Raw genomic sequence first — 25937 nt, 5'->3', positions numbered from 1 at the left:
TGTTCTGCATTTTTCATTGAGAGCATATGACGTAATTTAGATATATTTTTAAGATGAAAAAATGCGCAGATACTTGTAAAGACGAGGTTGAGGCAGTCGGATCCATCTGCAGAACTTTATTCAGACAGGTAACGAAACAAGGAATCACTGACATGAAACACAAGGAAACACGAAGAAACATGCAGCGTGGAAAAACAAGACTTCACAAAGGGTAATAGTGAGAGTGGGGTATAAATGTGTGTGGAGCTGTTAGTGGAACTAGATGCAGGTGTGAGGGTGATCAGTGGAAACAGGTGTGTGAGAAAATAGGTCCAGGGTGTGTGCGTGAACAGTCCAAGGGAAGGTAGTGCAGAGGTGGAGTGCAATCCAGCCGAACATCGTCACATAACCCCCCCCCTTAAGGAGCGGCTTCCAGACGCTCCAAAGAAGATCCAGGCGGTGGGCAGAGCGAAGACTATCATCCTGGGGGAGGGATGGAGGGCCAGGCCCGTGCAGGGGAACGGGACCAGGACACAGGCAAGGCGGGCCTGGGCCATGGAGCGTGGGTGACCAGGGCGGAGCTGGGCGTGCCGACGGCCAGGGCGGAGCAGGGCGTGCCGGCGGCCAGGGCGGAGCAGGGCGTGCCGACGGCCAGGGCGGAGCAGGGCGTGCCGACGGCCAGGGCGGAGCAGACACAGACGGGAGCATAGGGCTGGACAGGACCAGTGACCTGGAAAGCTAAGGCGAAGGTGGTCGTGCAAAGGACCATGTAGGCGCCGCCTCCATGGCCCTCACGGCTGGCGAAACTTCCGCTGTCTCTCAAGCAAAAGTCTCCATTTGATATTAAAGTAACCTAATTTTTGTCTAGGAGAAACGATTGAGATGTTAAAGAGATCTCATTTTAGATTTTTCTTTCCTCTGAGTGGTTCCAAAACAGTACGACAAAGTTATCCGGATTGTATACTAAAGAATCAGACACACTCGGTCAATTTAAATCTAGACTAAAAACAAATCTCTTTAAACCTAGCATACACATATATAACACATTATCAATTTGTATAATTCAATGTTAGGCTGCATAGATTAGGTCAGCCGGAACCGGGAACACTTCCCATAAATCCTGATGTACTCGTTACATCATAAAAAGAATAACATCTACGCTAATCTCTCTGTTTATGCCGAGGCTTACAGCAGTCAGCCGGATCCAGATCTGATGAAGGACCTGCGCCTGGACACGACAACAACGCAGTCCTGAAGTGTCAACTAGTCTCTCCCCTGTGAAGGCCTCCTTCCCTTCCATTTACCTCAGTACAGATAAAATATTGTCAAAATGATTCCAGTTCACATGGATACTTCTGTATTATGAATTTTTAAGGCCAGAGAGAAAATCTCAAAGTAATTTGTTGAGGTCAATTTGTAAAGAAAGACTACACACCTGCACACATATTTATTCAAACGCGCATACCTAAAGACTGAACACGTAATACGCATGTGCACGCCGTCAGCGTTTTCACAAATTCGTGTTTTTGAAGTTTATGCGGAGATGATAAAGTTTTTTTTTTCCCAAAATATTTCAGCGCTTGCACCTTGGAACCTATTTCAAGGTTTGCGTTCTCGAGCCGCACTGTTGTTGTGCGGATGAGCGGGCCGGAGCGCGTTAGGGGTTTTCTGTTAGAACGGTGTCGTGTTAGTGGCCCCTAAGTTAACTAATGATATTTGCAATGGAAGTGAATCAATCAAAACTCACTTTAGCTGGACAATAACTTTATTCTAGAGCTGCTGTAGAGCCAACTTTAATTTCCTATTATCACTGTAAAGCTGCTTTGAAACAATCTATATTGTTGAAAGCACTATATAAATGAAGGTGACTTGACTGTTACTTTTTTTCTTTTTCTGTGTGTTAACTTGCACTGATTAATTGTTCACCACAAGACTAGTAATGTGCGTTAACAAAGTAAATAGGCTAACATTTTGATATCATGATGACTTTAATGCTAAACATATTTTTAGAAAAAAGCAAAACCCAGTAACCTTGAATTGCTGTAACCCTGGTCTCCCATTCTTTCTATTACAATGTCTAAATAATATTTCAGAAATGTACTTACAGGAAGAGCAATATTAATGACAAGAAGCTTATGCTTGTAAGTACCTGCATCAGAGTTTATAAATAAATTAAACACAAGCGGTACAATAACATTTCATTAACCAGTGTTTATTTTCTAAATAATACATATCAGGAAAAATAACATTGATGTACTTACTGTTAATAATGCTTGAGGATTTCATGAAAATATACAGTACACTAGTCTGCTCTGTGACAAATAATATCACAATATTATATATATAAAAACATACAAACAAACAAAAACAACAGTGGCAAACTGCTCACATCCAAGATAATCATGAAAAATGACAAATGTACAAATCAATTGGTTATTAAAATAAGATTGTGGTAAGTGCCCAAAACAGTGCATTAAGTATATGGAGACCATCAGTGTAAGAGGTCAAGCCTTTTAGGGTTGTATTTAAGATACACCAGGAAAGAACAACAGGTTTGTCATCATGTCTGGTCTTGATTTTTATGTCAGTGCAGTCGCAGAATTATTAGCAAATTTGGAGACCAAACAATGACACAATATGTAGCAGGGCATTGAAAAGAAACATTCTCAGGAAAAAAAATAATATAAATATATTTCAAATAACATGTTACATAGTTGATTTAGATATGTAGGTTTTGAAAAGAACAATAAAAACACACAGAATGAATATTCAAATGACACATATGGGGTACGAAATTTCTCTTACTGCAATAAACTTCATGATAAATACATCTAAATTTCGCTATACTACTCTGATGAAAGTAGCACACAATCAAATTTTTACATCTCAGACTTTGGGAACACGGTTTAGATCATGCAACTGGGTATGAGATTTGAGAAAAACATGCTTGCTGAACTAGAGGAATATTGGCATCAAAAATGTGCAGTCATGTTACTGAGAGCCCTGTACGAAACCTACACAGCTGTGTGGAAATACAGAAGCTATAAAACGAAAAGTTAAATTACTGCAAAAGTCGAAGCTGCTAATCTCAGGATGCAAAGTGACTGTGGGGAGATTTTGCTCTACAAATAATATTATGCAATATACGCTGAAAATGGGTTATTCTTCAAGGAAACACAACACTAGGGAAATCTGAAATATCGCAAAATAGGACATTAATTTGCTGAGGTACAACTTTCTTTGTATTTATGGACATTAGGACGGGCCTCTTTCTGCGGTGAGGATGAAAATGTAGGGACACACATAGGATTATAGAAGGAATCTATACATGAGGCTTTCTATACGTGGCCAAACATCAGCAGCTGAGCCACCACAAGCAGTCTTTCAGTTTCTCTCACCTATTCTACTATTTACACAAAACCACACGAGCCCCGCGGCTCCAGACCGGTTCAATGTATCTACTCAGCAATTGGAAACGGAACCTCTCTGACCAATTTCCCTAAAATATACAAACATATGGAACCTAAAACATGGGTGGAAGTCAATATCGCAAAGGAACACTTTGTACGATTTTCCAAAGGTGACATTTCTATAACATGTTCCTTGTGCATTAGAGACTTTTATTTATTACTCATACAAATTGAGTGGCTGGGAAAACAGGTAATTTCTTACACCAGACCGTTGCTTTCTAACCAGAACAGAGGAACCGACAGAGAAATAAACAGTAGGGGGAAAAAAAAGACCTTTGATCACACCAAGTAACACTGGAGACATACAAAAATAATTTAGATGAACTGTGTAAATATAAATAAAAAAGACAACATTCTTAATAAATAATTATATTATTTACAACATTGTATATTGCTAAGAAATTTAAATTACTAAAATACTGAATAAGTAAGCAGCAAACATTACAGGCATGAGGTACAACAAACAAAAAAAGAAAAAAAGAAAAAGATCCTGTTGTGTTTACAGTAGACTGTTTCACCAAAATTCATTTGATTTGATTTTGTTTTTCATGGCTTCAGAAGAAAAAAGGTAACGTTAGAATGCATTGAGCTTTTCTTAACATTTCCAGAAAAAAAGGACTGTTTGTGTACAAAACCCCAAGATAGAACTGTATCTAAAGCTCAGTAATGGTCCATTTTCAGTGATGTCTGAAACCGGTCGTGATACTGGTTCATAAGATTGCACATATATTGGTATTTGTTCTAGGCACTCTTTCCAAGTGATAATTGAATAAAAGCAGCAGTATTTTAGCATTTACTATGCAATAATAACATACAGTTTAATACTAGGAACAAAGACGTCAATAGAGACTAAATATGACATGATCTTTACATCAAAAGAAATGACAACAGAGCTACTTGTGTACATGAATAATAAGTCATCAGTGACTGTGACGACATGCTCTGTCATCACGTTTATTGTTGCCATGTCTCTCGTAGGTTCGTTTTTTTCTTTTGGATATGCTTTGATGGTAGCTGTGTTTTTAACATCTGCATTTTTAATTGGACTACACACATCTCTCTTTTATTCTAAATGTCTCAACCAAAGACGTGAAAAGAGAAGAAAATAACAATACACAGTATAAAGTACTATTCAATGATGTCATACACTAAACGACTATTTAATTTAACAATTATGATAACCTGTCTGACCATAGCAGCTTTTTTATGGTAAACTTTTTTCTTTTCTTCCTTTTTTCTCTCCATTTCATCTACAAAAGAACGGTACAAAGACAAGTGCAGCAACTGTGGTCAAACATATTAATTGACAAGAGATACAGTTGAACAAAACCACCACATATAAATATACACACAAGGCCCTTCCTACCCTAAACTCTTCATTTCTGCAAAACATAATATTTATTTTCAGACATTAATGCCATAGAAATAACCTCTTATTACGGGCCGACACAACCATTGTTGGGATATCCTGGTTTGATAAGTAGCCTGCTAAAAGTTATCACAATAGTTGATGTTGTTGTTGTTGTTTCCATGCTACATCGCTAACGTAAGGAGAAAGATGCCATTTAGATATATTTTTGAAGAGCTCAGAGAGATTGTGAGGGTGGCTAAAATGCTTCAAAGTCATTTTGATGTTTCTTAGATGGCTATACTTTGCGGATATTAAAAGATCATGTGTTTTATGGGGTCATACTGACTGCCATAAACTACCACACCATGGACTATAATCTCCAGTTTTACACTGGTTTACATACAAATATAAAACTTAACAATGCCTGTTATTACACTTAATACAAAATAGCATATTTGGTATTGTGTTGAACTACAAGCCAGTCATTACATACACAGCTATTATCCACAAATGATGTTGTGATTTTTTTTTTTTTTTTTGCCCACAAAAATAATGAGCACCTCAAAAAAGGGGAGCACTGATGGCATAATCGCCAATTATATATTTCTGTTACAAAAAAACAAGAGGAAAATGGACTGGAGAGGAGGACTATTAATATATTTTCTACATAGCTTAACTGCACTTTTCTTGTCACATATATAATGCTAAACCAGATTGAGCTAGCACAAACACCTTGTGAATGCTAAATTCTTAATATTCAATAATGAAGCCTAAATTACATTCTTTGTGTCAATAAATAACTTTTTTTGTATTAACTTGGCAGTACTTTTGAATGGTTCTTCATCAACAAGCAAACTCAGACTGACTGTCCATTTTATTGGAATGATTAACTATGCCTGGTTAGGTTATGTGCCATGCCAGCCTGTACATAATTGTATTACTCTTTTAGTCAATCATTGCAGTGGCAATTGTGGTTCTAGTAGGGCTGTCAATCTATTAAAATGATTAATCTTATTATGTTTGTCATAGTTAAAATGCATAGCACTAAAGCATTCAGTTCCAAAGAATGTCTATTTGAGTTTGGCAATATGGATGGCGTATCAACATAATGACACCGGACAGAGCAAAATTTATGCAACCATGCTCCTTACTCGTCTCAAAACGAAATTCTATATTCAATCTAATGTTTAATGTTCATTATATTTAACAAACTGTAGTAAATGCGCAGACAGGAAATGCAAAACTGTGAAAATTGAATAGCACTTTATGGACTTAATCTTAATGGATACATTTCACTTTGCTAATAGCTAAATTTCACCGTGAATGCAAATTATATTGGTTAAACGCTCCTTCGGGATTGATAAATAAATTATCCATTAAGAATAATTATCCATCCTTTCATCATTTACTGATAAAAACATGCTCTGCTGGGAACCGCAATCCATTTCAATTAGCTCAGAATGATCCAAAGTTTTTTGAGAATCTCAAAGTACAGACTGAAACAGTTATGTAATTTAATGCATTAACTTTGACAGCCCTAATGTCTATAAAAAATAAAAATAAAATATGCAAGAGGGGAATCTGTTAGTAGATCTACATTCATAAATCTGTTTGCACGTATATGAATGTGTTTTCCTGTAAAGTTGGTCCAACTGCATTTTGACCAGAGGTCAAATCTATGGCAGACTGCACTTACATTAAACTACAAACTGTCCATAGACAGAATTGGCTTGTACGGCCACAGCAGCAAAACTAGCAGCAACAGCTGTGCTAACACAACTTCTTTCACAATCTCTCTCTCACTCTCTGCTGGGGATGTAACTCACTGATTCAACACCTCCTCTGATGATTTTCATCAGATTTGTGCATTTCTTACTGATATACAGGATTTTGTGATTTAGGGCCACAGCAGCTGCACTCGTACATCTTCCTATGCACTGTGAAACATTCCCATCATCCCTCGATGTTTCATGCAGGCGCTGAGGTCGTCAGCCAGATATATATATATATATATATATATATATATATATATATATATATATATATATATACATATATTAGTGAGTAAAAGCAGCTCAAACATTCAGAGGAGTTCAAGCCATCCGTGTGACAAATTTGGATTTGTTATTAAGGTCCATTTGTAGATTTTCTCTTTGATATTTGAATTGATAAATATAAGAACACAGTGAACATTTGATATATGAGGACACATTGAATGGCTAAACTGTCATTGAAACAGTCTTGGAGGTCAGACATGAAGGGGCATCATGAAAACATCAGCGATCCTCTCGTTCATCGATTCACTTTAGTTTGGTGGTCTTGATTTGACTCAATTTATCATCCCATTCTGACAACAGTCAAACATTAACAGCTGCATTTTTTCCTTTCCCCCTTTTTTCCTCTGGCTCTACATGGAAACAACATTGCCATGGTTGCGCTTTACAAATAATGATCAATGAAAGCAAACATAAAACAACAAAACTGTCAGTCCAGGCTTGTTTGAGCCTTAGTTTGACAACATCTATGGTTGCTATTGCCATAAATCATTCATAAAACTTCCACTTCATATCCTTTGCAAAACCTGTTGTTGATGTGTTTGGTTGGTTGTTTGTTTTTGAGTGTCATACCCTCTTAAGTTGTTGTTTGATGAGGAAACAAGGGCATGTCGGAGTGCGGTGTGAGTGGAAAGGCCCTCTTATAAGCAGCATGTAGAGAAGAATGGTTTCCCAGCAGGCCCCCTGGGTGCCACATGGGGTACAAAGCTCAGCCAATGGACCGGTGGCGGACTCCTTTGTTGTTCTCCTGGGCATCGGGGTCTCGGCATGCACAGTCTTCTCGAATGTCACATGACATCGGAAATGGAATCACCTGGTACAGACAAAATATCAAGTGAGTTGAGTTCAAGAGCTAGAGATGAGCACATTTGTCATAATACAACACCATCATGATGACAGAAGGTGTTTTATTAATTAAATTTCAGAGATTCTGATCCAAGAGTGGCTTTAAAGTGATAGTTCACCAAAAAATAACATGTTTTTTCATTCAGTCATCATTTATGACTTTCTTTCTTCTATGGAACATAAAATATGTTTTGAAGAATGTTTGGTCTAAACAACATTGGTCCCCATAGACAGAGTTATTATTTTGTGTGTGTGTTCCACAAGTCACACTAGTTTTGAATTACATGAGGGTGCAAATGATGACAGAATTTGAATTTTTTGGTGAACTATCCTATTAAGTCATTAAGACGCTGTATTTACAACCAAAGCATCTTCTCAATTCCAAAGCATTCTTTTCCAATTGAAAGCGTGCACCATCATCCATCAAAATCTCTGATGACAATATTTTTCAACAAGAATTATATAAATAATCTGTAAATGAGTAGATGGAAATGTCATCAAGGACTACAAACAGTTCAAACAACGAAAACAATGGAACATAAAATGATAATGGTAACATAATTCCTTACATTTGACCTTGGTTGATACTGTCGTGAGATATGTTATGTATCAGTTATCATTATTCTTGCAGTTTTGGCAAATTAGATACAGTGAAAGCTGAGTGCATGCGAGTGTTTAATGATTTGTAGCTGAATAAAGCACAATGTGTTTTCATTCTATAAAGAACATTGCTAGCCTTTTATTTTGTTCTAAATGTTCTACATTTGGGAAAACGAGGATGCGGAACACTGAAGCTGGAGCATACTTTTTTTGGTCAGAATGAATTCCTGTTTGTCAGTGAGAACACCCCATGTGTCCAAAAATATCTAAGGAATATAACTCATTTTTGAGAATCTGATCCACACCTGAGCTTGTATGAGTCAATGTATGCTCATCTCAGTTTGGTTTTACCTTGCTGTCAAACAGAAAGTGCAGTGTTTTCATTCCCTGATGTTAACTATATGTGTGCACTGTCAGATCAGTGTGAGCGCACTGGGATTGTGCGAACGCAGAGTGAAAAAAGAGAAAATGCTAGAGCATATATGCATACAGAGGAACAAGGGATCTCTTGTGTTTGGAGCACTGAGGGAAGGAATGCCCTCTCATTGCCCCTGTGAAATACACAGGCCTTTCCTTTTGGTGTCCCCATCCACTGTAGGGGATTTTCCCAACTGTAAATCTAGTCCATTCATAGTGCCCACAAACTCTGGCTGACAACATTCCCTCCATTGCCACACTCCACATTACAACCAACCAACACTTATCCAGTTGTTAAGTGTGCGTGTGTATGTGTCTTCAAAATGTTTTCGTTGCCCTTAGCCATCCCTGAATTGTTTCCAGGGAAAACAAACAAAACACTGCAAAACAAAAATCTTTCGTGAAAATACTGCGCACCAACACTGCAGTGCAAACGCAAAATGTAGCCACTGAACATTTCATCAGAATTTAGTTATAGCTGAAATCACGTGTCTTGCAGTAGATCAGAGGATCCAAATGAGCAGGGTTATTATAGTTAACTAAAACTAAAACTATATATAAAAACTATATATAAAATATAAACTAATTTCAATATATATATATATATATATATATATATATATATATATATATATATATATAAAGATACTAAAATAAGACAGCAATGACCTTAGAATATGATTTCCTATGAATCTAGGGAACCCCTTCATAAAAAAGAATGGGAGCTCTATATTGTCATTTATAATAGTGCATGAGAAATATTCTGCAGATATTATTAAGAAACAACATAATACAACAAACCGTTAATATAATATTATTATAAACAACAACAATAAAAGCTTTTACAGTATATTTTAATTGTACTAAAGCCAAAAGAAGTAATTAAAATAATATCTGAAAAATATTTATTCATATGCTCTTAAATCCATTTCATTTTACTTTAACATTGTTTTAAACTATTTTTCTTTTTACACTATTTCTAAAATAGAAATATTAAACAAAAATAACATTAAGTCCACAAAAAGAATGTAATAGCACATCTCAACAAACTGCACACATCATTTAAAATCAGTGCAGGATGCAGATGTTTAATACTGAAGGTATCAGAGTACAAATTTGTCCAGCTACAGTTACAATGTTGTTTGCTTCCAAATAAATGACTTCTAAACTGACGTTAGGTGACGCCAATGCAAGCAAACTTACTTTTAATGTTCAGTTCATGCCCCTGAGACTATGACATCTGGATAGTATAAATATCAGCATTTCACGAGAGTCAGACAAACTCTGACATAAGCTTGAAAGAAGTGAGGTTGAGAAGTCTGCAGGAAGCTTTTGACAGTAAGCTGAGCTGTCAGTGCACTTTTACTTCAGCAAACCTTGCAACCGCTGAATGTTCTCACAACATCTGACCTTTTCTGTATTGATGTCATTGGGACGGTAGTAGAGGTACTGTGATTCCTCCAGTAGCCTCAGTAGGAATAAAAGCAGATTTGAGCCATCGCCCACAACTATGAAAGGAGACTCGGGATTGTTTGGTTACACAAACATGCCAGGCGGTACAACCATGAAGTTCAGTGGTTCTCAACTGATTTAGCTTCAAAAGAAAAAAATTGACACTAAATATGAACTAATATGTCAAATAAAAGTTGCAGTCACCGCCAACATTTTTGATAATTTTCTTTTTTTTATGAATATCTGAACATGTCACAGAACAGACCCTCTGCTTAAAAAAAAACAAAAAAAAAAACGTCTTATTCTGGCTTCATGCAATCTTTCTTCTCAACACTTGAATGTGGGTAAGTTTCATAAAAAAAAGCAACACTTTGAGCAAAAAGCTGAGAAAATTGCGTTTTTGTCAAAGACTACGTCTGGATCGGATTCAGAACTATGATCAAAACATAGATGGAGTAGATCACGTCCATCAACACTTCCAAAGCGTGCACAGTCCTATAGCTCGTCCTGGGTCGACATTTCATTCAGTAACATTCGGCAGTTTTGATTTATTTGCGGTTTAATGTTGATGATCAATTTATCTTACATATGCCTATGATTACACATGAGATCGCTTGTTTCTGCAACCTCTGAACGTGTTTTGATCAAGAGATTTCAGTAGTCTTTCAGAATATGCGTAATAGCACTGTTATGCACCCTACTGCATAACAGTGAAAACACGGAAAGCCGGAAGATTCTGTCAATGCTACCGAAATAGTTTGAGACACAAATGAAAACAGAAAATGGCTTTAGTTCACCCAAACATTTTTATTTAGTCATCATTTACTCTACTCACCCTCATGTTGTTCCAAACCTTTATGAGTTTCTTTCTTCTGTTGAACACAAAAGAAGATATTTGGTAACCAGACAGTTGACAGTAACCATTGACTTCCATAGCATTGTATTTACCCTTCTATGGAACTCAACGTGTGCTGTGAACTGTCTGGTTACCAAATATCTTGGAACAACCTGAGAGTGGATAAGTAATGACAACATTTTTGAGTGAACTATCCATTTAAAATCAAACACTGAAATATATTCCTATTCAACTGCACATTGACTTTATAGTTAGAATGTTTGGTTTATAAATTTCTTCTCTGCACAAACAAAGCATTTTTAACAAGTTAATGTAGTCTGCACTTGGGTTGTGACCCACCAGTTCAGATCCTACAACTGACCTACAACAATTTTCCCAAAATCCCATTTCCATATTGCTCATCTGTGCCCTTTACACAATGCAAACAAGGCAATGTAGTTTCACGTATAGGGTGCAATTTTGCAGTTAAGTTGAGGATTTAGATATATTGGGGCATGCATTAGATCTGCGTTTAACAGAAATCTGGAGAACTTTGGTAGAAAATTGTCTCCACTAAACACATCAACTGGGAGCAAATTTAGTTCTCCCGTCATGACCTCACCTTTAAAATGGAAGACCTCATCATTACAAGGCACGGATTCAAATCCTGGTCATCCTCAAGTCCAACAAACTAATAGGATGCTTTGTGTCAATGTTGCTTTTCTGTCTGCTTGTAGTACGTCAGAGGCCCGGGTTAGTTTTTCCTAATTGCTCTGTGGAGCTTGTGAGGGCAGTTATACTCTATTGATGATGCATTTTAGGGAGGAAAATACATTGGCTGACAAGAGCTCTGACAAATACAAGCAATGTATACTAGGAGCTATTGGAACACTGGATTGAAAAACACACAGTCCTTCCAAAAAAACAATGAAAACAGCCCAACAAAGACCCCCGAAAAAACACAAGTACACAGAATTCCAGTGGAAGCATCTCAGTAAGCATACCAAATGTTTTTGTTTTCTAAATCCAATGAACCACCAAAAGGGGGAAGGAAGTTAAAACATCATTACAGTGCTGTCTGTTATGACCTGATCTGCCCCAGATCTACAGATATTCTTTCAGGTCATTGTGCAAGATGATTTCTTTGTGGCCCCCACACAAAATAAAACCAAAATACAGCTACTGTATACAAAGAAGGAAAAAATAATAATATTTTTATGGTAACACTTTACAATAAGGTTCGTTAGTTAACATTAGTTAACTACATTAGTTAACATTAACTAATAATGAACTGCACGTATACAGCATTTATTAATCTTTGTTCATGTTAATTTCAACATTTACTAATACTTTATTAAAATCTTGTTAACATTAGTTCATGCACTGCAAACTAACATGAACTAACAATGAACAGCGGTATTTCTATTAACTAATGTTAACAAAGATGAACAAATACAGTAACAAATGTATTGCTCATGGTTAGTTAATGTTAGTTAATACATTAACTAAAAAACCTTATTGTAAAGTGTTACCATTTTTATTATTATACTAAACGTGTAAAAAGTGTAACTTTAGCACAGAATAGCCTAAACAAGGTGTATTGCTTTGAATATACAGTATTTATTGGAAGGTTTAAATATTCATTTTAAAAACACTACTGACCAGTCCTACCTTAACCATCTGCTACTTTCTCAGACAAGCTTAACTTTACTCTTTTCTAATGTACTGTACACTATTGTTAAAAATGTGGGGGCTGGTAAGATATGTTAATGTTTTTTAAAGAAGTCTCTTATGCCCACCAAGGCTGCATCTCATATGTCATCGACCAGGAAACTATCCACCTTATTCCTGACGATCTCACTGCGTTTTGAATTATGGGTGGCACTTCCGGTTTGGGGAACTTCCATTCAAAAAGGCTGAAACTAATCATTTCAAATCATAAGTTTGCCAAACAAATAAAGCTTATCTGTTAGTTTGATTGGATGAGCTGTCAATTTCCCTTCATGGTTTATTTTCAGGCATCATGAGAATAACATACACTTGGTATTTTAACGTGACATAACAAGAATATCTATGGCAAGAGTTGTTTTCAGTCGCTGCTTTCTTTTCCTCGTGATCATTTTCTTTTTTCCCTTTGCAATCCGCTGTAAAAGTATGAAAAAGGACAACATATACTGCACATTTATGGTCTGTTCTCCCAAATTAAACGGAACGATATATTCCATTAATAATTCACTGGAATGCGCAAATTATCTCTCTCGTTATTTTCATCAAATTCTCACGTCTCTTTCCAGGTTTGTTTTCACAGGTAAATGCGATTTATAATCTGTCAAAAAGACGGAAATCATATTGAAATAGTAACACGTAATGCTGAAGTTAATGAACATTTTTGATTAAGGCAACATAAGTTACGGATATATTACAGATATATATTTAACCAAAGACTCGCGCTTTTGGGGTTATTTGGTCAGTTGAAAGTACCTTGTTGATGCTTTTACATTTTTAAATTTCCTTTTAATGTTCGATGTTTGAACGGTGAGTAGATTAACGTCGTCTTATGGTGACACTTTCTTAAATTGCGTTCATAGAGCGAGCCTTTTCACTGATTGTTTACAGCTTAACGGAAGTTACACCCATAATTTGCGCAAAGCGTCATGGGGCGCAGGAATAGTGTGGATAAAGCATACCTGGGAAAAAAAACCTGGGAACTAATTTCTGAAGCAAGTCGATCACAGGCATGCAGGGAGTATGGCAGGGTGACGCAGCATCTCATTCCCTCTTCAGGGTTACAGTTGTAACCTGAGACGTTCCCTTTCAAGGGAACTCGAGTTAAGTCAAGACGCTGTAGGAATCTTATACCCACGCCGCTGTACCAGCAAGTGCCTGTCTGTGTGAAATCGTTGCGCACACTAAGACGAAAGCACCAAAGCACCTGGAGTGGAACTCAAATCCAGGTTATAAAACCTGACTAAAGTGTGTGGGGAGAACCAGCCTGCCACATCACAAATGTCATGAAGGAAAACTCTTTAGAAGCGACCATACTCCTGGTGGAGCATAGCCATAGGTGAAGGCAGACCTGCCGACTCATAAGCAAGTGAGACAGCCTCAACACTTACTCATCCTCTGCTTAGATGCTGGGAACCCTTTTTCCCCACATAGTGGGGACCTTAGTAACATAACCCGGCCTAGGGTGAAGAAAGGCTTTCACCATACCCAGTGCAAATTCCAGGCAAGAATGGGCTACCGGCAGGGCCTGTAGGTCTCCAATTCTCTTAAGAGACGAGAGAGCGAGAAGGAAGACCGTCTTAAGTGTGAGGAACTTTTCTGGAACCTCTTCAATAGGCTCAAAGGGAGCAGCAGCAAGGGGTTCCACCACGATGGCCAGATCCCATGCTGGTGCTCTCTTGCGCTGGACAGGTCTCAGTCTCAAGGTGCCACAGAGGAAACAAGTAACCAGTGGGTCTCCTTCTAAAGATACACAACACAAAGGAGTGTGGTAAGCACCGGTGGTCACAACATACACTTTCAAGGGGGATAACCCTGCTGTGAAATGCTGCTGCAGGAACTCCAACACTGTACCAACAGGGCAGTTAAATGGGTCGAGCTGGCGCTCTCCACTTCAGCGTAAAAACATTTCTTGTGCAGGGAGCTCTGTATTGGAGTGTGGTCTCAACAACCTCAGTTAAGAGACCTGAATCTATGAGCTGAGTCCCCTCAGGGGCCAGGCCCACAGTTTCCATAACTCCAGACGAGTGTGACAGATTGTGCCCCCTTCTTGGGACAACAGGTCCCTCATGACCAGAATCTTGGAAGCCGTCAAGGAGAGACACAAGGTCCGAGAACCATATTGGGCCAGCCAGAACAGGGCTACTAGCAGAAGACGGGCCCTCTCCAGAACTCCAAGGAGCAGTGTGAATGGGGGAAATGCAGGGATCGTCCATCTCCTTCAAATCATCCGCCTGGTAAGCTTGGAGGATGGCCATAGAAGGAGGGGGCGATATTTTCACGACGGAGCAGACGACGGAGAAAGGTGAGTAGCCAAAGTGTCCTCGACAGCTGGGATGGCGGAATAGCCCTGCTCCACAGAACCAACAAGGTTGGTGAAGTCGGCGCCTGCCGTATTTGTCAGACGAGCGGAAAAAGGCTGTTTCCATGATCTGGAGATCTCGTGATGCAGATCACTGAAAAAGGGTAGCTTTCTCCGCTCTGGCCTAGAATTAGGGCCACTTAAAAATCTTTTGTCGAGTTTAGACGATTGTGACTCGCAGGGCTAATCGGGCCAGTCGATAGCGAGCTTCTCTGTAGCGCGCGAAAGCACTTCAATAAGCTCCGTGTAGGCCGCAGTAGGCCGCGCTTCCTGTCCGCTAGGCGGGAGAACGTCATCAGCTAAAGCAGGCCCGAAACCCTCGGAGTCGGACGTTGCAATGTAAATCACATCTGCCACATCTGCAAAGAAACCGTCTCGCGTGCTCACGGGCTGGGGCATAAATAATCATGCGAAAACATTTCACACACTTACTGTGAGGGTCGTCATGGCGGTAGGCAACGATGAAACTCCATGGCACTTCACCGCAAGGAGAACTGAGTTCCACTATTCGCAGTCACTGAAGTGCAGATGAATAATGCTGATGATAAATCCAATATTTGGGCCAGAAAAACCGAGACTGAAGGGCTTAAAATGGCCGCTTGACCAAGAAATCTGAGGAGCAGATGGCGCGTGCGCCTATATAATGTGAAGACGTAAGAGCGTTGGGGCGGCGCCCGCGCCATCAGCCAATAAATTGCCGTGATTCTATAAGGGCTGCATACAATCGGTACACCCAGAGGGCGTTCCCACTGCGTCTTAACCCTCTGGGGTCGGCAATCACGCCGGCGTGATTTTTGCGATTTTATTTCACATAGCAGCTGAATATACTTAAAATACTCCGTCATTTATGGTCATACAGACTTAATAAATATGAAAAAATAATCTGTGAGATGGCTACATTTGTATGTGTCCACTTACAATCAAAACAAAACGTTGTGCTTTTGTAAAATAAAGAAATTAAACAGGGTGTGCTTTCTGCCTCTCCGTCTCGTGAACTTTTTTTTTTTGAGCACGTCTCTAAACATAAACGAAACTCAGCGAATACTTGTCACACATTTATGAGCTCTATATCTTTATAAACATTTAAGTGTGTAGTTTTAAATGATCTGATTAAAAACGAAAACAAATATTCTCTGTTTAAGTAATTTGTATAAAACCAACAAGATATCCAGTTTCTCTAACGCTTGCTCATTAGTTATAATGTGACCACACCCACACGCGCAAAAGATATTGACATGCAAATCGTCCACGCAAACGCGCTCATTACCTCATAAACAAAGCGACAAACTTCATCAGTCCTCTGCTGTTCGTCGAGTTTGGAAGACACGCTGTGAGCTTACATTGGATTTACATGAGAAGAAGAAGAATGCGATTTGAAGACAACAAAGATTTTAAGGTAAGAAATTATTCTGAATTATATTAGCCATTGAACTGTTGCTCGATGCTTCAGTAAATGTTCTCTGCACGTGCTGTGAGTTTGAGTCAGTCGCGCGACGTGCGTTTGAAAAGCAAAACGCACCAAACATTTTCATGGTTTTTACTCCAATCTCATTTCATAACGTCATATTGATTGTAAACATTTGAAGTAACATATGATAATCAATATATTTTTCTGTAGTGTAGTGTTACTGAAGTGTTCCTTTTTAACGAATAGTATCCTGCTATACTATTGTTATTATTATTTTATTCAGCCCTGCACGTACAAGGCACAACAAACCTGGTGTTCATTATATATATATATATATATATATATATATATATATATATATGTATATGTGTGTGTGTGTAAATCTAAAATATATTCCCAAAATCGTGCAGCCCTAGTTTCTCTTGATATCAGCATGTTCACAGGTTTTTTTTTATTTTATTTTTTTAGGTACCAGTCTTGCTGACTTCCACATGAGACATGGTAAAGTGAAAAATCAAACACCTTGGAAATGACAGGTATGTACTATGTAAATTTGGAATTGCACAAACAAAGGTGTGTGACTGGTTAAGTCTTTAGTTCAGTGTGTTAAATAATGTGACTTTTTTGCCATTTGTTGTGTATCTTTGGATTATGTTGTGTTGTAAATAAATCCAAACAATCAAAAAGCCATTATTTTTTAAATCTCCTCATTCTTTGTGCAAGGTTCCTCATAATTATAGGCCCTGAGAGCTCCTAATAGGGACATTATGGGAGGGTCTTTGTCTTTCTCAGGTATGAAACACTCAATATTCATGATGGTTTACGCACACTCGCTTAAAGCTTTCTTAAGACATGTCTTACCAATTTTAAATCAATATATTGGCTTATCTGAATGAGTAGTCAGGATGATTTTCACATAGTTTTGGAGCAAATATTCTAGGCTACGTGATACAATTTTCAAAAGTCTTGTGAATAAATAATCAGTTTGGGTTTCCCAAGCAGCTTTTTTTTGTGTCATTTTCACAAACCACGCATACATGTTATTATCTCAAAACTACAAAATTTTACATACATGCTGCTGACATATTATTGTAGTAGAGTTTGTGCTGAATACAGTGCAATAAGACTTCAGCCATGAAAATGTCACAAGTAACAGAAATAAGCACAAATGTTAGAGCATGTCAGAACACCTCCAGGACCCAGAAAACCCCTCAGACCCCAGAGGGTGAAGCTACGCAGCGTTGAGTGAACCTATGAAAGAGAACAGTCCTTTCAAATAGTCAGAAAAAAGGTGGAACTAAAGTGTTAGACTTTAGACTGAATCATATCTTTACAAAAATACGTGGCCTTCTCTTTATATTAAAATGTAATTACTTGCCTAATAGATTGCCTAAATGTCATCAGCAGGCTCTTCTTGCCTGGAACTTACTGTATGTTTCACAATCTTTCAAACTTTTCTATGGAAAACAAAAATGTATATAATGATTCCGAATAATATTTTTTTTTCTCTCTACATGGTTTAACATGAATATAATAGGAATTCTTAAAATGTTTGATAAATCTGGTAAAATGTTGTCTTATGAAAAATGTATGTTTGTTCATAATTTCCCCTTTAAAGAATATAATGCAGTGCTCAAAGCAGTTCCTTCCTTCTAGTCTAAGTAAACTTGTAAAATGTCATTTAATTTTAGTAAGAGTAACACCAAAGAACCTGATTTTATCTTAGATGGAATAGGTAAATTTAACAAAAAAAGCAGCATATTCTACAAATTCTTCAGAAAAAAAAAAACTGTTCCTTAAAGCAAATTTTACTGGGCATCTCTTATTTTAGTTTATAGACTGGAAGAAGCCTGGTTGTTAAGTATTGCATTCCCGATAAGATGAAAGAAGTGAATTTTAATATCTTAGATAAAATATTGCATGTGAATAATACTGTGGCAAAATATATGGATGTTGACTGTTCTTGCTAATTTTGTGGGAATAAGAATGAAACACTGATCCATTTATTTGTTCAATATAAAAAGATTTCACATAGGTAAACACCTTGATACTTCCAGATCCTTTTAGTTAAAATATATAATCTGTTACAATAAAGTTACAACTAAGAATTACATTGTTAATTTTTTATTTTGTTTGAAATTTTTTATTCATAAGCAAAAACTCTCACAGCCTACTTTTTCACATTTTTTTATTGAAATTAAAGCTTTAAAAAAAAAAAAAAAAAAAAAACTCTTAGGTTGTTTAAACCGAGAAAAGTGACAGATTCTTGAAATAATATAATAATTGTTGGTAATGCACTTATGCAGAATGGTTTCCTCTGTATATGTTTATAATGTTCTTTTTTTGTGTCAAACTTTACATGAGTATTTTTTTTTGTAATTTAATTCCTGTAGAGGTTCTATCTGTTCTGTCTTTTCTGTTTGTTTATTGTTTGATGCATTATAATAATAATAATAATAAAAATCCAATCAATTTGAACCATTTCATGCATTTTACTGAAAATCAAGCCATTAACAAATCTCCGAAAAGCTTGTCTGAGTTAGCGACAGTAGCCAAGAGATGTGGAGCTTAGTGCAGGGTAATCTGGATAGATGTGATAGCCATTTATTTAGATAATGAAAGAATTGACATTATTATCCCCTAAAACTCTTTAAAATGACATGACAAAGATGAAAATTATGCATTTATTGGCTCTTTAAATACAAAAATTACACCGGGTAGAAGCACTTACCCTGTGGAAGAGCAATTTAGTCAATTATTTGCTTTTGGCAGCTACCTTTCAGAATTCATACAAGAATATTGTAAAAGTTTCTTTTGTTCTCAACTTACAAAGAAGCTGAAACTCCTTTTTTACAGCCCCTTATTAACACAATTCAGGATTGACAATGTATTGGTCAGCAGCTCAGTCTCCAAGAGGAGGATGAGCAGTTTGTTTTATTATTTGCTTGGGTAATCCTCTGGCGTGACAAAGCAAACGGCCCCCTGAATTTATATGTTTCTATATGATTTACAGCTGTATTTAAATGTTAAGAGTCCAGTTCCAACTGCCGTTTCTAAACCTTTCACAACAAGTTGTGTATTCTGCCGGGAAATGCGTCATCACGCTTGCCAATTATTTTTTTTTTTTGGCACTGTGTGTGGGTACAGCGATCCAGAGTTCGCTGTTGTAACTTTGGAGAAGTTACTTCATTCTTTGTCTGTCAAAAGAGAAGTTCACTTTCTCTGGCAGCCAGGAAAACTTGCTCAAGGAAAAAGCAAGGGAGGATCAAGTGAAAGAGGATGACAAGTTCATTGGAAAAAGAACAGTACACAAGCATGCAGAAAAAGCCTTTCTAGGGCTATTTACCACCCTCGAGATTAAACTCACGAATCTTTGTCTTTGTTGGAAAGTGAGGTGAACGTCCATATGGAAATGCTATATGCAACCGTTTGTTGCCATGGCTTTGGAAAAACACCCAAACATATATGTGCGTGCTTCACGTGTCTACAATGCATTGTGGATAGAGTTCACAGAGTTTCCCTCACTTGTGTGGGTGTCCTTAAAATTTTCCCTCCAAGGAGATAATTATTACAACGCAAGCCATATTTGCCCTGTCTGAATATGTAGTAACAATGCAGATTACACACTTTACAACTTATTTATGCACTGTACTAGTTCTTAAAGCACAAACAAGGTACTGTATTGAACTAATTAAATGTCTAATGTCTAAGAATAATAATAAAAAACATACCTTTTTGGTTTTAACAGTAGAATGACAGCAGTCTCCACCATCGTAGCTGCAAAACGCTCGGTTGTTGATGGCATCGCAGTAATTATCACCAATGAATGGCTGGTGGAAAACAGATTAAAAACTGCTTAATAACATGAATTAACTAAATATATAAGCACCAATAACATCAGTGATGAACATAATGTTATATAAATAAACTTTTCATTTGGTCATCAAATAATAGGTGGTCATTCCACCTCCACATCAATAAAATTAACTTTTAAGAAGAAAGAAAGAAAGAAAGAAAGAAAGAAAGAAAGAAAGAAAGAAAGAAAGAAAGAAAGAAAGAAAAAGACAGTCATTCACACTTGCATACATCCACAACTGTGTAAAAATAGACACACAGACTTGAGTCTGTTGCAATTATGTTGCCCTGGAAAAATTGAGTTAGTATTCCCGGGCTTGTGGATGGTGGAGGCCACTTTTAATGGGGAAACTGAAGCCCTATTAAACTTATATGTGTCTCCCTTGGGAGTTACTACACATTTCCATCTTGACAGGCACAAAAGGTTGCCCAACACACCTGTGACCTTTTCCAGTTTGGAATCATCTCTCTGACCCAACCCAAAAGCTTTCAGGGGGCTGCTAATTAACACCCATTGAAACTGGGTCAGGATGAGTTGGGTTCAAAAGTCTGCAGCTCTGACCCGAATAAAAAATGGACTGGTCATATCACTGCGACATTAGAGCAATGAGAGACTTGATATAAATGAGAGCGAGGTGCAGATTAATCGCACATCTTCATACTGAGCTGGGGAACACTTTCAGAGTAGCAGTGCAGTCTTTGGCAAGTAAAGTCAAACAAATATGTAGAAATCTGGTTCACTCTTTTCAATGTCAAGTTAGTTTTCAACAGCTCTTTCACCAAGAAGACAAAGTACTGTATCTGTTTTTTTAATTTTCACTCAGTGATTTGAGGAAGTTGGGAACATGATACCCTCTAAATGAGGTTTCCAGGTTCTTCTAAAATGCAAAAAGAAAACAAATTGCCCTCAAAAACAAAGGTGGTAACAAATCCCTCTTGTCTGTTTTTGTTGGCCCTGTTAAACCTGACTCAGATTAGACTAGACTGGCCCAAAGAGAAAAGGAGAGGAAGACACTATAAGCACAGCATGTTTATTTATGTATTAGACTTCAAAGAGCGTGAGAAGATGGCAGAAACAACTGTTCAAGGCCAGGCTCCAGAGAACAGACCTCCGTGACTGTATAGAGCTTAAAGCTGTGGCTGGGAGATTACCTTGAAATAACTAACATGGGCATAATGTTGTTATCATGCAAACTTACAACAGAGTTCAGCTATGGCGAACAGACACTTAATTGAATAATTAAAATAAATTCAATAAAAACAAATAAATATAATAACAAACAGACATACTAATTAAATGATAAAAATACATACAAATATTGAAAATAAACAATAATATCTTTAATTAAATAATTAAATAATAATAGAAAACTATGTAGAAAAAAGTGAGGTAGGTCTTACCTCGCATCCCTTTATGCAATGGAGGGCCTCTGGGTTAGGGTACCACTTGAGTCCCATGGTGCATACAATATTCTGTAGAAGAGAAAATGACAGAATAACAAAGTTAACAACATTCAACCGTTTCAGATCCACTACTTACATTAGAGTGAATTAACTAAACAAAAAGCAGCCAATGTGGAGATGATATTTTACAACAAGATGGCAAGAGCTAGATGGCAGCCTAAAGAACAACTAATAAACTAGAGTAGACTAGGAACTACAATACATTTTAAACATTATTAAAGACAAGTACACAGTCAGAAATAATCCAATTAGCAATAGTGCAAATATATACAACTGAACAGAAATTAAAATAAAATGTAAAATAACACTGCATTGTTATATTTTTGTCTTCTGTTGCTTTAATGGTTTAAAACCACATTAAAATGTGCACACAGGCATCGATAAGCAGAATCAAAATTTTTATTTTATAACAAGTTCCTGACCTTAAGTATCCGATGTCAGACCTCCAAGTCTCTAAATCTCTACATTTTAATGTACATCTATTGGATTTTTTTCACGCGTTTTAGTATCCAGCAAGGCAAAAGCTTACGTTTTTGAAAAGAAAAGTAACAGCACAGCTTCCTTTAAAAAGCCTCATGATTTGAGGTATCACGGATGTCTATAGCACGTTCAGGATGAGTTACGCGCTAAGGTTCAGCCCACTGGGTCAGGGGTTTGTTCAAATCCTTAGCAAGAATCAATAATAAGCCTTCAGGCTGGCAAGGATTTCAGTTTGAATGTGGAGAACCTTTGCTCTGTTTGTTGACAGATTTCTTTGCCTAACACACAGAACACAAACAAATAAAATCCTCTATGAGCCCAGTGTTCCGGTGGTGATGCTTAAATCAGCTCGGAATCAATGAAAGAGCTCGGCTTGAAGGATTACAGTCTTAAGAGTTTGGCTAAGTAGGGGACTCATTAAACTCCATGAGTGCTACCCAGCTCCCACCCCTGCTGAGGAGAGCGAAAGGGAGGCGGCGGACCCCGGCAGCTCAGCCTCCTGGGTCAGCACAGGTAGAAAGGATGTTTGGAGAGGTGAAATGACGTGGTCTGGGGGAACTCCAGATGCAATGAGGAATGGAAAGGGTGAGCGTAAACAGAACATTTCCAAGAAAGCAAGCGTTCGCCCTGCTGGCCAACTGTGGCCATCCACACACACACATACTTACACACGCTTAGTATTCAGTGTCACACCAAAGACCCAAGCAGCTTGTTTACTCAAGGCTTAATTTAAACCGTCTGCTCCTGAACTTGTGCTTGTTTTTATAGTTTCTCCACAGGCCCAAGCTACATGAGTGCTACCTGCCTTTTATTAAATAGACTTTGTATCAGAGACTGCTTTAAATTTTTTCAGACCTTTCATATTTTCTGCTCTATATGGTCAAGGCAACGTTTCTTGATGGCTCTCAAACTTATAACACCACAATAAACATGAAGTGAAATCGAAGAGCAAATTTGGTGTGACGTCATTTCAAACAAAATCGGGCCAAATCTCAGTTCGTTTGGAGTTCAAACCGCTTGCCAAAGCGACATTTCCAGAAAAGTTTGCTTCGGCTGGTAAACACCTTTGAAGGACCATTGGTCCGAGGCAATTATGCTATAGGTAGGTGTGTTCTGAGCCTCCACCTTCTTTGACATGGAAAACTTCTCAGGTTAATTTCTTCTGTTCAGTACGTCAAGGTCAGACGCAAATAAAAACATTAACACACTGGAAAGCTGACATGTTTAATACTGTAAAGCTGCTTGCTTTAAAGCAATCTATTGTATAAAGTGCTAAATAAATAAACGTGACAACTTGACTGGAGTGGCAAATTGCAGAGCTCCATGATCAGGTACTTTCTTAACTGTTGTTCTCCCAATACTGTAATTTCTGTTGTGTGAATATTTTGTTATTAAGAGGAAAGCAGCACATATTAACATATTCATTTCTAAATGCATATTGTATTATATTAAATACATATTTATTCATACAGCTGCTGAGGTTATTCAAACTTCTTGTTATGCCTAAGTGAAGAATGAAAAAGAACTTTGCCATGAGTATATCGGTGCCGTTAGGAGGACGAGATGTGTACATACAGCAGGATTTTATTCCAAGTCTCATAAAAAAATATTAACATTGATGGAAATAAACTGCTCAGGTTCGATCTCCATCAAATTCCATGAATAAACTCAAAAGACCTTGTCGGGTCAATCCCCCTGCAAGGCTGATTTATCCTCAAGAAAACCTATAATGTGGAGGATTAGGCGCTGGAGGAAGCTATAGCAGCGCTCTCGGATGTGAGCGGTAAATTTGTTTGTCCTTCCTAAAGCTCCACTACAGCTTAAACAATCAAGTAAAGAACCACATGGCACATACCACATCGAAAAAGAATGAAAAGCATGACCACACCAAAGAACATCCACTATAGTACAGAGGAGGAAATGCAAATATGGAATGAATACTCCAGACAACCTCATAACCACTGGCGGGCATGACGTCACCCAAAAATGTCATTCAGTAGTCCATATATAAATGAATGACATAGTAAACGCGGAAATGGATATTCCTTGAGATCTGTCTGGCCTCTGTGACCCTAGCCGCAGCTATTGATATACCATCGAATGAAATCACTGGTTTCCATAAAGATATAGAAAAATAAGCCACAGTTTTGACTCTTTCCATGACGAGTCAACGAGTCGCAAGCTGTTTTGTGGTCGCCGTCTGTCAGTAAGACACAAAGCAAAGACCTTACTGTTGAGGTAAAATCACTTTCTTTCTCATCGTACAGACTCGGAGGACTGTGAGAGCAAGTGTTGGTGAAAGAAAAGACTCATTCAAATGTTACAACTCACCGCCATCTGGAATATGACAATGGTTTACAGTCACCATGTCGTAAAGGTTAAGCAATTTTTGGTCACCACTGACCACAGTTTAAGGTGTGGAGAATAACATTTGGTTTGCCTTTTCCTCATACTCATTGTTTACTCCAGGTCTAGTCTGCAATGCTCTCAGGAAATCAGTAAAAGGAAATATGCGTTATTACTGTCTAAAGCTTTTGTTTGTCTCTACTACATTTTTTGTGACAAAAGCTTTCTGAGGGGAAGTGCCCGAGTATTAGCGATGTCCAAACACATTCATGCATTCATATGGTCATGCTGTTATTGTACAGGTGGGATATTTTATTTGTGAGTCTGTCAATTATTTGCTTTGGAGCAGAATCTCCATCTTTCATTTCTTCCTCCAGTCATGGTGTATTCAAGAAATCAGGTTATCCGGGTCAGGTAACAGAAATCAGGTAACATGCAACCTTTGGTTACAAAACCTGAGGAAACTTTTATATTATTATATTCTAATTGTTTTTGGCTTCCTAAAACACCAGTGTTAATGTAATGTAAACTGAGATACTATATGACAACTAAAAGGAGGGTTGAAGTCAACCCAGGTACAAGTCAATCCACCATAATAAATAATAAATCACCATTAAATCATAAAGAACTGTTTATTTTATTTGACTATAATTTTAGTTTATTTCATACAATGTGGATCTACATTGAAAAGGGCTTTTTTTCAGTGGGACATTTTCTATATAAAGATTTTCTATGATAAAAATACATATGCAATACAACAAATGTGGAAGGAAAATTACTAAAAAGCCATTATCACATTGCAAAGAATTAATATTATTGCAAATAATTCATCTTTAGTTACATTAATCTTTAGTTTTTATATATAATTTAGATATTTAGAATTAAACAAACAATATAATTAATGTTCACTGAAATAAAAATAGTTATTAAAGATTAAAAAATTATAGCAAAACCACCCAATAGGTGGCGATATGCACTAAGAATGTAAATCACCATTAAGCCAAAGAAGAAGAAATAAGAAATATGGTGATTTCTGAATATGGCACTCTGTTGAGAATGTTTTGTGTTCACTGTGAACACTAAGTTGACTGAACTTACTCCCGGCCATGTTTTTGGAACTGATAACCGATAAAGTAAGAAAGATTTGGGTTAATCAACTGAGAGCTCAGGGTTTATATTATAAGTTAGCCCTGCTTTCTGGAATACCCCCTTGCATTCTGAGGCACAGGGAAAAGGGCAAGTGTCACCACTGTAAATGAGCATGTGTGTGTGGTCCAGTCTATTTCAGTTAGG

The 25937-nt window shown here is 37.4% G+C and overlaps 1 protein-coding gene across 1 annotated transcript in view; it reads right to left on the bottom strand.

Moving 5' to 3' along the window:
- Window positions 1-7198: 7198 nt before the first annotated feature.
- The window catches only part of pappab (pregnancy-associated plasma protein A, pappalysin 1b), a gene marked incomplete at its 5' end in the record, with an annotated part of 108397 nt that continues 89658 nt past the window's right edge, over window positions 7199-25937 (bottom strand). The window contains 3 exons of the mRNA XM_079606501.1: window positions 7199-7668; window positions 20231-20329; window positions 21756-21827. Of these exons, the coding sequence (XP_079462627.1) occupies window positions 7564-7668; window positions 20231-20329; window positions 21756-21827 (276 nt within the window). The 3' untranslated portion in view covers window positions 7199-7563. The remainder of the gene's footprint in view (window positions 7669-20230; window positions 20330-21755; window positions 21828-25937) is intronic.

Source organism: Phoxinus phoxinus (assembly GCF_949152265.1).
Source record: "Phoxinus phoxinus genome assembly, chromosome: 3".
NCBI lineage: Eukaryota > Metazoa > Chordata > Actinopteri > Cypriniformes > Leuciscidae > Phoxinus > Phoxinus phoxinus.
This window is presented reverse-complemented; position numbering and strand designations above follow the sequence as displayed.